We start from the raw sequence: 14902 nt of genomic DNA on the forward strand, positions 1-14902 counted from the left end.
AATTTACCTAAGTTCAAAACAAAGTTGGTTAAAAAATTAAACACAGAATTACCATTTGATCCTATAATTCCACTTCTGGGTACACAGACCATAGAACTGAAAGCAGACTGAAACAAATATTTGTATGCTAATATTCATAAGCAGCATTATTCATTAGGGTCAAAAGGTAGAAACAACACAAATGTCCATCAACAGAGGAACAGATAAACAAAATGTGTTAGATATGTGTACGAACAAGGAGTTGCTATAATAAATCATAAATTGCTTACTGGGCAGGTCCTGGTAGACAGTCATGCCCCAGCCCTGTAACTTCTTTGGTGAAAGGTTTTTTGTTGTTGTTTTTTTGGTGAAAGGTTTTTAAGCAAGCCCTGTCTATTGTTCTTGCAAATCAAGGTGCACACACCTTTGAAATGCCAGAAGCAAGGCAAGATCTACCCAAGCCACTGGATAGTGCTTACTGTTTCCTTGGAATATAATCCGCAAGTGGAATTTCATTTGGGACTATTATTTGGAAGGGGAAAAAAGGCTATGTTTGTTTTTTCTAAAGTTTGATTCCATCATCCTAAGATTCAAAGGCAAGAGAATTATGTTATACAACAATATACAAATTTATATTGTTACATAACTTATAAATGCCATCCTTCCCAGGGGCTTTGCCCCAACTATCTGATCTTCTGTCTTCACTTTCTCCCTCTACTGGTTTGTTCTTCTCATCATAAGTAGGTTCAAAGTCTCTCCCATCATTTTTTAACTGAGGAAGTTTTACAGTTCCTTACCAAACATTGTAAATTCGTGTTTTTTATGTATCCACGGTTGATGCCATTAAACAAAATCTCTATTAAAAAAAAACAAAAAAATCGAACAACAAAAATCCCATCCTGGTTAATTTCTACCTTGCCTTCTCTTTATAGCCAACTTTTCTAGCACCTCCTCCTTCAGTTCCCACTCTCATCAAAAGACTGCATTCTGGCTTTTGTCCAAATCGCTTCACTGAAATTACTCAAGCAAAAGTAACTAATGACCTCTAACTACCAAAGTCAAAATTTTCTAGTTTTACCTCACTGGTCCTTTCTGGGCTTCCATCACTGACCACTCAGTTCCTTCTGAAAAATCTCACTTCTTGGCTTTCTGCAATGCTAGTCTTTCCTGGTTTTCCTTTTGACTCTCTGACCTCTCTTCCTCAGAATCATTCATGGGTTCATTTTTCTCTGCTAGCTCCTTAAATTTTAATATAACCAAAGCTTCCTGGTTTGATCCAACTTTTTTTACTCTATGTTCCCTCTCTGGGTAATACTGGTAGTCTGCAAATCTTTATGTCCAACCCAGACTTTTCTCCCTCCGTCCTAATCTAACTGGCTCTTAAACACTGGGGCTGTGTTTTCCATTCCCCTACTTCACTCCAGCCATACTGAGCTATTATTCTGGCAGTTTGTCACACTGTTCTAGTTGTTTCACATCCCTATGCCTGTAGAGTGCTTAGGAAACAATACACAAAACCCCATAAAACAATGGAGAGCTTTTATATATTTTATTTCTTTAAAAGAATTTTATTGATTTTTAGAGAAGGAAAGGGACAGGGAGAGAGAGAGAAACATCTATGTGTGAGTGAAACATCACTTGGCTGCCTCCTGCACGCCCCCTACTGGGGATTGAGCCCACAACCCGGGCATGTGCCCTGACCGGGAATGAAACCTCGATCTCCTGGATCATAGGTCAATGCTCAACCACTGAGCCACACCAGCTGGGCCTGCCTATCTTTTTTAAAAAAGATCAGAAACAACTGTCACAAAATGTTGACATCAGTTGGATGGTGGACTCACGGATACTTATATTATCAAAACCTCTCAGCATTTAATAATTTCCAAAAAGAATAACACATGAAAATGCACAAGTGCCTTTATAAAAAGGGAAACCTCTTGTTTCAAAACTTTTGCCTACTGTGATGTGATAGTTTTAAAGAGAGGCAAATTAAATTTTCATAATTTGACAGAAATGCACGAACTGAACCAAATCTGGAATTGCCAGCCTGCACATATATCCATACTATAAAACACCACGCAACTGGCATGAGTAATGTAGGTATAATCTGGACCTTTCCAGGCTATGCTTTAATTTCAAGAAATCTGAAATACAAAATTCTAGAATGTGAAACATTCCCAGAAAATGACTAATTCAGGTAGCTAAGACTCAGAGTTTACTGTGTTTAATTATGTTTATTCTTTCATGGCACGTATGCCAAAAGAAGCCTGAAAGACAAATTAAGAGACATAATATTTATTGTGTTGCTATGGTTTCCAAATTAACAAATAAAAATCATCACTCAATTTCCTAGCAACATCCTTTTAGTAGAAAATCTTAGGTTGCATTTTTCCTTAGATCTTACAATGTAATTATGTTTAACCCCTTTTTTAAAGCTTTTGATAACTGAAAACCAAATATTTAAATTTTTCTGAGCATAAACACCAATATGTATTAGATAAAATCTAGACATTTTAACCCATTTTCTTCTGATGTCAAACAACTATATTGCCTTCTATTCAAAGACCTTTTCATAACAAAATATACTTTTGGAATGAGAGAGGAAATTTAAGGTTACAAACTTGATTACTGAGGTCTAAATACAATCTAATAAGAAGATGGCACAGGAAAACTGAAACTTTGAATCTGCAATGACATATCTAACCACAGGAGAAAATGTGAATCAGTTCTAGCAGATATACTGGGGGAGGGGGGTTGCCAATATTGTCTTCATATTTAAGTTAATGATACTGTGCTATTTGAATGTTTTTTCCCAAATTCCTGTAAGTCACGGGAATGATGAAGATTATCAGAGTGAACATTATACCTAATATTTTTTTAATCACATTGATACAAAACTAAGTCTTAGGGTTTAATAATCCTCCCTTAATTCTGGTTAGAGGGAAGAATCAAGGAACAGAGAGATACCGAGTAACACTGGCCATCACAGAGCCAGGGCCAGGATGTGCAAGGGGGTGGGGCAAGGGGGCAGGTAGCACAAAGAGAGTGCTGCCCCAACTACATCTCCCACCCTGCTGTGCCTTAGTTCCAGTGAGTAAATGTGGAGGGGGGGGGATGGAGAGCAGTCTGCACTGGGTGGGAACTGGCTGAATTCATGCACTAATGCCAATAGAAGGAATTCCAAATGACTAAAGAACTTAGATTTACTCTTTCAAAGGATTTGTCTAATAAAAGCAGCAAGTAGAAACTGGGAGAATTGTTTATTTTTTTTAACTGGGTAGAAAAGGAAAGAAAAATATTCAGTTTTTGTAACTCTGAAAAAATAACTCACATTTCATAATCTTTCATAAATTTTTGTATACTACCACTGAGAACACTTAAAGGTATTTTAAATAACAGTAATTCTGCCTCCTGTGGAGTTACGTTTTCAGACAAATCCAATTTGCATGGAACAATCTGAACCAAGCACATACAATGACCAAAAAAGTGTCAGAATTAAGAAAGACTCAAGACTTGACTTGGAAATCTTAGCTCTTAGGGATCGGCCTTAGGAGCGATTTTCTTCAACTCCATACTTTCTCCCTAAACAATCTCATCCACACTCTCATTTAAATTACATCACTCTAGGCCATGCCACCACACTGCCTCTGCAAATCTGGACTCCTCCTCCTCATCTGCTGATGCCTCTTTCTGCTATAATATCCAACCTGCAGTAAAGTTATCCTCTTATGACACAAATCTGATCATGTCGTACCCCTGCATAAAACCCTTCCATGTTTTCCCACTGCTCTAAAGACACAGACCAAAATCCTAAATACATTCTATAAGAGTTTATATCAGGGTTCTCAATCTTGGCCCTATTGACATTTGAGCCAGCTATTTCTTCAAGTGAAAGATGGTATTAATGCTCTTAATTATTGCTGATTATGGTAATTCTTCACATTTTTTAAAGCTGCTATCCTTGCCTTAAGTTTTTTATCCTTAATCAGACAAGGCCTAAAAATGAGTAAATTACTCAAATAAAACAACAAAATAACTATGAAAATATTATTAGCTCTATTGAGCAATTACAACTATCAATCCATAAAACAATGGACAGTATCTTTTTAAACTAAGCACAATTGTTCTCTTTGTATCCTTCTTTTCAGACTGCAAAACCACATCGTTGATGTTTCTATCTCTCCCTCTCCCTTCTTCTCTCTGAAATCAATTAAAAAAAAACACAAACATTAAAAAAAAAAAAAGAAAGAAGAAAATATTATGAACTATATGTGGAAGAAATGGATAAATTCCTAGAAACATACAGTCTCTCAAAACTGATTTGAGGAGAAACAGAAAATCTGAACAGATCAATTACATACAATGAAATTAAAGCTATAATCAAAAACTCTCCAACAAACAAAAGTCCTGGACCAGATGGCTTCACAGGTGAATTTTACCAAACATTCAGAGAAGAACTAACACCTATCCTTCTCGAATTACTCTAAAAAATTCAAGAAGAGGGAAGGCTGCCCTGACTCGGTGGCTTGGTGGCTCAGTTGACTGGAGCACCTATCTGGTACACCAAAAGGTCATGGGTTAGATTCCCAGTCAGGTCACATAGCCAGGTTGTGGGTTCGATCCCTGGTCAGGATGCTTATGGGAGGCAACCAATTAGTTTCTCTCTCACAATGATATTTCTCTCTCTCTCTCTCCCTTCCTCTCTCTAAAATCAGTAAAAATAGAAACATATCTTTGGGTGAGGATTTAATAAAAATTAAGAGGGAAGACTCCCAAGCTCATTTTACGAGACCAGCCTTATTCTGATTCCAAAACCAGATAAGACAGGACAAAGAAAGAAAATTATAGGCCAATATCCCTGACGAATATAAATGCAAAAATCTTCAATAAAATATTAGCAAACTGAATTCAGCAATACATTAAAAAGACCATACACTGTGACCAAGTGGGATTTATTCCTGGGATGCAAGGTCGGTACAATATTTGCAAATCAATTAACATAATACACCACATAAACAAATATGATCATATTAACACTTAGAAAAAACTTTTGACAAAATCCAGTACTCATTTATGATAAAAACTCTCAGAAAATAGGAATAGAGGGAACATATCTCAACATATAAAGGCCATGTATAACAAACTCACAGCTATCATACTACATGGGAAAAAACAAAAAGTGTTTCCCTTAAGGTCAGGAACAAGACAGAGATGTCAGCTTTCACCACTCTTATTAAACACCGTACTGGAGTCCTACACATAGCAATCAGACTAGAAGAAATAAAGGCACAATTGGAAAGGAAGAAATAAAACTGTCGTTATTTGTAGATGACATGACACTGTACATAGAGAACCCTAAAGATTCCTCCAAAAAACTACAGGAACTGATAAATTCAGTAAAGCAGCAGAATACAAAATAAATCTCCAGAAACTGGTTGCATTTTAATACACCAATAATGAACTATCAGAAAGCAATAGGAAGAAAACAATCCCATTTACAAATGCATCAAAAAATAAATTACCTAGGAATAAATTTAACCAAGGAGGTAAAATTATTAAAATTACTCAGAAAATTATCAGACACTGAAGAAAGAAACTGAAGAGACAAATAAATGGAAGCATATACTGTGCTCATGGATAGGAAGACTTAACATCATAAAATGCTCATACTGTGCTAGCTCATATGGGTTAGTTGGTTGGAGAGTCGTTCTATGCACCGAAGGGTTGCAGCTTCCATTCCTGGTCAGGGCACATACCCAGGTTTCCGGTTTGATCCCCTTTTAGGGTACACGTAGAAGACAACCAATTGGTATCTCTTTCTCACATCAATGTTTCTCTCCCTCCCTCTCTCTCCCTCCACTCTCTCCTCTCTCTTCCTTCCTCTCTCTAGAATCAATGAAAAACATATCCTTGGTTGAGGATTTAAAAAAAAGAAAGAAAATGTCCATACTATCCAAAGCAATGTACAGATTCAATGCAATTCCTATCAAAATACCAATAGAGTATTTCACAGAACTAGAACAATCCAATTTTAGTATGTATATGTGCGACACAACAATCTAATTAAAAATTGGCTAGAGGATCTGAATAGATATTTTTCCAAAGAAGACATACTGATGGCCAACAGATACATGAAAAGGTGTTCAACATTACTAATCATCAGGAAAATGCAAATCAAAGCCATAATCAGACATCACCTCACACCTGTTAGAAGGCTATCATCAAGAGGACAAGCAATAACAAGTGTTGGCCAAAATGTGGAGAAAAGAGAACTACTGTGAACAATTAGTGGAAATAAAAATTGGTGCAGCCACTATGGAAAACAATATACAGGTTCCTTAAAAATTTAAAAACAGAACTCCCATATGGTCCAGCAATTCCTGAGTATCTAATGAAAATGAGAACACTAACTCAAAAAGATATATACACACCCCTGTTCATTGTAGCATTATTTATAATAGCCAAGATATAGGAACAACTTTTTGACATTTATCTCTCAGCTTCATCTGTTTCCTTACCTATAAATAAGGCGAATAATACCTATCCTACCTAACTCATAAGGTTATTGTGAGAACCAAGATATGAAAGTACTTTCAAATCATGAAAAATTATAGAAAAATAAGCTATTAATGAAGGAGTTGAAGAAGATTCAGAAACAGTATAGCAGAGTAAGTGGTTAAATACTCAGATTTTGGAGCCAGAGTTCATTTGTTTGAATCTAAGCTCTGCTATTTCCTAGTTATCTGATGACTTTAGGGAAGTTACTTTACTTTTCTATGCAATGGTTTCTTCATCAGTAAAATGAATATAATAATAAAACCAATCTCATAATTTTATGAGGATTAAATTAATTAATGCATTTTTAATACTTAGAACAGTGTTTGTCACATAAGTACTCAAATGTTGGATGTTAGAATTTTGTAAATGAAGCATCATACCCTAAAAAAGAGTTCAAATACATAATGACAGTACAAAAAGAGTCTAAAAGGTGCTGGTATTCTCTCTCCTAACAGAATTTAGGTATATCCCTCCAATTTTGGAAGTAAGCATTTTGTTTCAATTTTCAACTAAAACTATGTGGCTTCCAAAATACTTCACTCATGCAAATACTTATCATTGTTGTAAAGCAATAGCTATTTTATTTCATTTTTAAATATCCTTTACTTTTTTATCTAAAAATATCTCATTGATTTTTTAATTTTGTTAAAGTAATATAAATTTTGTCATCAGTTTTTAGATTACTTTTCTTTGCTTCAAATATCCTCCTACAGAATTTGACTTCTAATTTAAAAGCTAACTGAGTAGCTTAAAAGAGGAAAAATGTAACAATGAACTGGGCCAAAAAAGACTGTGTAATATGTCAAAAGGAAACAGCACAAGTTCTAAATGAGTTATTTACTAAAATAACAAAGAGGAAGTGATGAGGGAATAATTCTCACCAAAAAAATATAATTTAATAATGCAGTACTCTAAGCAATTCTTGTACCAGATTAGTTTATGGTCAGGTCTGGAGCTATAGACAGAGTCTGAAATAAAGTTGGCACCTCACTAAGAAATCACAGCTAGGAGTTATCTTAAATTTCCAATATGTAACAGGAAATGTTGCCACTGATTCAACAGGTGACACCCCTTTCCTTTTTTTTTCTTTTTCTGAGTTGTCAACAAACTAAAACAAAAATGCTCCAGAAGCCCTGTTACTAGCTAAAAGTTAAATGTAAAAATTCCACTGCAACATTTAAAAAAACTGTTAAGACACTGAATCTGAGCAGATACCTAATAAGGACTGTTTCTGTCAACATTTACACAGTGCCTCCTGGAATATATTAACTGTATATAGCCCAATGAGCACCTATAATATAGTTATCATATCTTCAAGATTCTAATCACCTTAAGTTTTGATGTGAAGGTTAATTATAAATTTCAATATATTAGGACAAGTACCTGGAACTCATATTATCCACACACACACACAAAATGAAAAATTAATTTTAAATGAGTTGGATATCCAAGTAAAGAGGTGGCAACTATATTTTATTCTAATACAGTATTTTAGAGGCCAAAGACAACATTATTTATAGCAAACATTCTGAAAGTAGCTCAGTGAATGAAAGCCTATATCTCTCTCACCCCAGCATTTTAACACCATTCTCATCTATACATATCAGTGTCGAGAAGAGGTTTTTCACACACACCTCTCTGGCAATGTTACTCAAAGCTTCATCTTCTGCAGAAAATCGGTCTTTCACAGGTGTTCTTTTCCTTCCAGAACCAGGAGTCCCCATCTTGTCTTCCTGATCGTCTTTTAACTCTGAAAAATGATTTCAGTCTGTTTTTGGCCCTGAAATAAACAGAAACAGAATAATTTGGGATGTTTCTCTTTGTGCAGTTTTAATGCTCATTTATACATTCACTTTTAACAAAGAGAAATTATATTTATGTACTTATGTATATATTAAAATTAATCAAATACGTTTTCTTATCAAATTATTCCAAAAATTTTTAGAGTATTTACATTTGTACTAACTACTGAACCTTTCTCAACTCTTTTTACCATATTAACCATGGTAACCTATGAGAATGTGTTATATTAGCCTCAGAAAACTGCAGACAACAGTAATTTTACTTGTTTAAACTTACTACATCTATTTCTAAAATCTAGTTCCTCTCCGGAGCAAAAAAACCCAAACATTTCAGAAAAGTCATTCAGCCTCAAGCTTTGAGAGAACACATTCAAAAAATTTTAATACAGGCCTTAAAGTCACAAGGTAACTTGGCTTTTTGGTGTAATTTAAGAAACAATTCCAATTAACCCATTACCACATAAAAGGCCAAAAGAAGGTTTATTATACAGCAATTAACAATAACCAACACTGTCCATGCAACAAATATCTGAGTCCTTGCTATTGCCAGGTACTATGGCGGGTGCCAAGTTCAGTGATAAACAAAACTGACGTAGGCCAATGATTAAGAACATATCTATGGATCCTCTATTTTTATAAGTATTATAGGTCTATTTTTACAAGAGAGAAGAAAAATTAATCCTTCAGGATTAAATAACAAGATGATAAAGACCATCTAACTAACCTAACACATGGTGAGTATTGGAAACTAAAGATTCTCGTGAGAAAGCATCCCAGCTTGCACGCCCTCCCTTTCTCCTGCACACGTTCCTGAGAAGTGCAGCTCATTGAGCTAAATACCCATTAACTTAAAAAATTTTTCCTAGCTTTAACAAAATTAACTGGCAAAACTTCATTATACTGTGAGTCACAAAAGAACTCTCAAGTATGTTTGTTCTAACAGAATAAACTATATTAAAACTATAAGTGACTTTAATGTACTGGAATTTATTTGATTCAGGCAAAATAAAACAAAACCATTTCATCAATCAATCCACTCCTCCAAAAAAGTATTCTCCAATGAAAATTCCAGCCATTGCCAGGCCAGTGTGGCTCAGCAGTTGAGCATCAACCTAGGATCCAGGAGATCAGGGTTCGATTCCCGGTCAGGGCACATGCCTGGGTTGTGGGCTCCATCCCCAGTCGCGGGCAGGCAGGAGGCAGCCAATCAGTGAAGACGCTCTCATCACTGATGTTTCTATCTCTCTCTCCCCCTCTCCCTTCCTCTCTCTGAAATCAATAAAGATATACTTTAAAAAAATAAAAATAAAAAAATAAAACATTCAAATCCAAGGCCCAAATAATAAAATGGCCTCAAAGTGGATCACACCCAAATCAGGCACAACATACTACAGAGCGAAGACACAGTGGCTGAAGCCAGAGCCAGGGTGCTCTTCTGAACACATTTCTCTCTCCTCTTTCCCTAGAATCCATCTTGCTTCTTTCTCAACTAATACTTCCTCAGAACTTAGACCTGCCAGGATTTTCCCAGCACACAGGTCTACATAAAGAATTATCTTGGCCCTGGCTGTGTACCTCAGTTGTTTAGAGCATCATCCTGATACACCAAGGTTGTGGGTTTGATCCCAGGTCAGGGCACATACAAGAATCAACCAATGAATATGTGAATAAGTGGAGCAACAAATCAATCTCTCTCTCCCTCTCTCGAAGAATCAATACATTTTTTAAAACCATCTTTTCTTTAAAATGCCTCAAAACAAGGCTACCCAGTCCAGAGAGTAAGAAGACAAAAAAGGGACAGAGGACGTGGGTGAACAGGAAATGGGAAGAGTCCTGGTCTGCCTTCCTAGTCCTAGCTACAGAGGGCATCTAGGTGTTTGTGTGACTAACTGGCCAGGTCCTGGCACCTTTTTCAACTGCACAAGAGGCAGACCAACCATTACCTATTTCAAAAAACAATCTAGTGCTTTTGAAAGAATTATATTATTTGTACTCTGCAGGCAGACATCCTTAGAGGTTTTCAGCTCCTATACAATCTATCTTCTAATCACTCCAGAACATTCTGTATCAGTGACAGGGGAAAAACCTTAAAAGAAGTAAGATTTCTGGCATAGCCAATGGGAAACTGCTTTTCAACAAAATTACATAAATAAGGCTGTAGACTCAAATATATTATTTCCAATTTCTGATCCTAAAAGGGCTTTTAGTAAGTTTCTATCTCAAAGAACACTTTTCCTCAGGAGCCATGTTACTCTCTTCAGCTTTTCCTTAGTGCTATCGACCAAACTAAGGGCTGAACCTTTACACCAACAAAAACAAAACGGCCTGCATTTTGTCAAGTCCTTTACCCAGACAATGTCAAGCTGATTTTCTCCAGATGGTTTTGTCATTACGTACTGGTCTAAGGGAAAGAAGGGCAGTACCTTCAGAACGTTGTGGAATATAAGCCTTCCAAAACAGACAGATACATCAATAAGGCTTTCTCTTCCCTAGTGAACTTCTCATATAACACATTTCTGAAAAACAGGCATTTTGCCACATTAAGTGGCACTTTAATCATGAGATTGTTCCCTTTTGTGAGAACAGAATGTGTATGTAATGTCAGTATGTCACATGCTAAATATAGCACACTTAGTTCTGTCTGGATACAGTTCCCTTATATCTAAGTACTTCATCACGGAGAACTCGAAACACTGGCGTGATAAGTCCCTGCATCAGAGTTGTCATTACAGATAACACTGGTCTGCACAATAAAACACTTGGTAGTTATTCATAAGCAATTCACAGTATCTGGAATGGCACCTGAACTAAAGACTTAGTGGGACTACAGTTGTTCCCACTGGACAGGATTTCAGGTAAAAGGATCGGAGTTCATCGGATTGTACAAGCAACCACTGCACTGCCCTTCCTACCGCCAAAGCCTTGGTTTCTTCATCTATAGAGCAGAAACTGTCCCAACTATTTAACATGGTTAATGTGAGGCTCAAAGGAATTAAGATAAATGCAACCACTTAATAAACTTACAAAGCACTCCATAAATGTTTAAAGTATCTTGACTTAATTACCTCTTTTACATATTTGGTTTATGAAGTTGACAAAAGGGCAATCTTTGCCTTCCTTTACAACTTCATACTTTTAACTAAACAAAAATATCCTCAAGTTATTTCCTCCAGCATGCATTATATGATATCATTAGCTATGGTAGGAATTTTTGCTAAAACATGGAAAAATCTGGAAAATATAAAAATGCCTATAGTATAATCATTATACTATACAGTCTATTTACATAATAAAATAAAATAAAATTTAAGATACTTTGTAGTATTCAGTCTGTTTTTGAAAATCTAAATGAATACACAAGTTTTGGGACTGCAGCCTTATAATGGGTGTTTTTAGTACCTTAAGTGAACACTTGACTTAGAAGGAAATAGAAGACAGAGGTCATTAAATGGTACACTTAAGATCTATGCATACCTTTCTATGTAATTTAAAAAAATATTTATTTATTCTCATACTTGATAATTAAATGACATTTTCAGATATGCATGGTCTCAATAACTCACCTCTTTTATAACCTTTGTCAATCAGCTACTTTATCAAATAAAAGAGAAAAATAAGAGAGAGGAAACATAGTATACAGAAAATAAATTCAACAGAAAAGAGAGGCAAAGGGGATTGATCCCCAGCAGTATGACAGATATTCCAGGAAGAAAGCTACAGATTAAAGCAATGTAGAGTCCTGCCCAGCTGGCTCAGTTGGTTGGAGGACCATCCCGTATACCAAAAAGGCTGCGGGTTTGATGACAGGTCAGATCTGCATTTCACTAATGATTAGTGAAATGCATATACTTTTCATATACTTATTGGCCATTTTTATATCTTCTTTGGAGAAATATCTGTTCAAGTCCTTCGCCCATCTTTGAATTGGGTTACTTGTTTTGTTGTTGAGTTTTAGGGGTTCTCTCTATATTCTGGATATCAATCCCACGTCAGATACATGATTTGCAAATATTTTCTTCCATTCTGTGGGTTGCTTTCTTACTGTTGATAGTGTCCTTCAATGCACAAAGGTTGTGGGTTCAATACCCAGTTGAAGGAGGCAAACCAATCGATGTTTCTCTTTCACAGAGATGTTTTTCTCTGTCTCTAAAAAGCAATGGAAAAAGTATCCTCAAGTGAGAATCAAAAAAAAAGAAAAGAAAAAAGACGTAAAGAATATAATAGAGAGCCCAGAAATAAACCCTCGCATATATGGTCAAATGATTTTACAAGGGTGTCAAAACCAGTCAATGGGGAATAGACAGTCTTTTTCAGCAAATGGTGCTGGGAAAACTGGATATCTACATGCAGAAAAATGAAACTAGGTCCTTACCTTACACCATATATAAAAACTGATTCATAGTGAATCAAAGAAATAAATGTAAGCTAAAACTATAAAACTCTTAGGAAAAAACACACACACAAAAAGCTTTATAACACTGGATTTAGCAATGATTTCTTGGATATGACACCAAAAGCACAGGCAACAAAGGAAAAGGTAGATAAGTTGAATTTCATCAAAATTTAAAACTTTTGTGCATTGAAGGACACTATCAACAGTAAGAAAGCAACCCACAGAATGGAAGAAAATATTTGCAAATCATGTATCTGACATGGGATTGATATCCAGAATATAGAGAGAACCCCTAAAACTCAACAACAAAACAAGTAACCCAACTCAAAGATGGGCAAAGGACTTGAACAGATATTTCTCCAAAGATATAAAAATGGCCAATAAGTATATGAAAAGTATATGCATTTCACTAATCATTAGTGAAATGCAGATCAAAGCCACAGCGAGAGACTGCTCCACATTGATTAGAATGGCAAGAAAGAAGGAGAAAAAAGAAGAAAGAAAAAGAAAGAGAGAGAAACGTGTGTAAAAATAAAGAGAAATTGGAATCCTTGTACATTGCTGGTAGGACTGTGAAATGATGTAGCTATTGTGGAAAATGGTATGGCAATTCCTCAAAAAATTAAACAGAGAACTGCTATATGATCCAACAATCCCACTTATGGGTAGGTACATGAAATAATGAAATAATGAAATGAAATGAAATGAAATAATGAAATGAAATGAAATGAAATGAAATGAAATGAAATGAAATGAAATAATGAAATGAAATGAAATGAAATGAAATGAAATAATGAAATGAAATGAAATGAAATGAAATAATGAAATGAAATGAAATGAAATGATGAAATGAAATGAAATAATGAAATGAAATGAAATGAAATGAAATGAAATGAAATGAAATGAAATGAAATGAAATGAAATGAAATGAAATGAAATAAATGAAATGAAAGCAGGAACTTAAATATTTAGACACTTGTGTTCACAGCAGCATTATTCACAATAGCCAAAGGGTGAGAGTAAATCAAGTGTCCATCAACATACATGGAAAAGCAAAATGTGGTACATACATGCAATGGAAAATTAATTCAACCTTAAAAGGGGGTGAAATTCTCATACATGTTACAACATGGATGAACCTTGAGGACACTGTACTAAATGAAATAAGCCAGACACAAAAGAAAAATATATGATTCCACTTATAAGGTACCTGGTGTAGTCAAATTCATAGAGACAGAAAGCAAAGTAGTGGTTACTAAGGGCTGTGGGGAATGAGGAGTTACTGTTTAATGGATAAAATTTGGGACGATGAAAAAGTTCCAGAAATAAATGGTGGTGATGGTTGCACAACAGTATGAAAGTACCTAAGGCCACTAAATTGTACACTTAAAAATGGTTTAAATGGTAAATTCTGTCATGTATATTTACCACAATTTAGAAAATTGTAGCAAAGGGTGAGTATGGCAAGACAGGTGAACAGTGACAGTCTCATTTCCTTGACTGTCCACTTAGATATAATAATATCCATGACAGAGGAAGAAACATCTACTCCAAAACTGTTTCCCCCCCTTTCTTTCTTTATTTCTTATAATCCTTGGGTCGCTTAACTGAAATACTTTTTTTAAAAAATAGCAACAACATGTATGCTTACTAACTGTACTGTTTGTTGTTATTAATGATTTAAACCATTTAACTGGAAAATATTTAAACATCCTAATCCTCTGCATACAGTATACTGTACTCCTTTCACTTAGAAAACAGAGAGCCAAAAGATTGTTCCTAGCTGTTAAAATGTTTCCACTTAAGAAAGTGGGGGATGTTGAAAGAATAACAAAGAGATCAGAACAAGCAACTTAAAAATAAATTTGTTTCCTAAAGCAGTAGATATATATTATATCAAAAGTAGTTAAACCCTGGCCTGTGTTGCTCAGTTGGTTGGAACATTGTCTCATACACTGGAAGGTCAAGGGTTCAATTCCTGCTCAGGGCACATACCCAGCTTGCCAGTTTGAATGGCAACCAATCGATGTTTCTTTCTCTTTCTCTCTCTCTCTGTCCCTCTAAAAATCAATGTACATGTCCTCAGGTGGGGATTTAAAAAACACACAACTAGTTAAAGTGTTAGTGTTCATAATGAAGGAAAACTAAGATATACAAAGCTCAAAGTGAA

General features: G+C 35.3%; 1 protein-coding gene across 33 annotated transcripts in view; it reads right to left on the bottom strand.

The window, feature by feature from the left end:
* LRRFIP2 (LRR binding FLII interacting protein 2) overlaps nt 1-14902 on the bottom strand; it is an 86739-nt gene that overhangs the window by 64974 nt on the left and 6863 nt on the right. For all 33 annotated transcript variants that reach the window (XM_081160129.1, XM_081160136.1, XM_081160111.1 and 30 more), the window contains one exon: nt 8172-8317. In XM_081160129.1, the coding sequence (XP_081016255.1) occupies nt 8172-8261 (90 nt within the window). In that variant the 5' untranslated portion in view covers nt 8262-8317. The remainder of the gene's footprint in view (nt 1-8171; nt 8318-14902) is intronic.

This window comes from Miniopterus schreibersii (genome assembly GCF_964146895.1).
Source record: "Miniopterus schreibersii genome assembly, chromosome: 15".
Classification (NCBI taxonomy): Eukaryota; Metazoa; Chordata; class Mammalia; order Chiroptera; family Miniopteridae; genus Miniopterus; species Miniopterus schreibersii.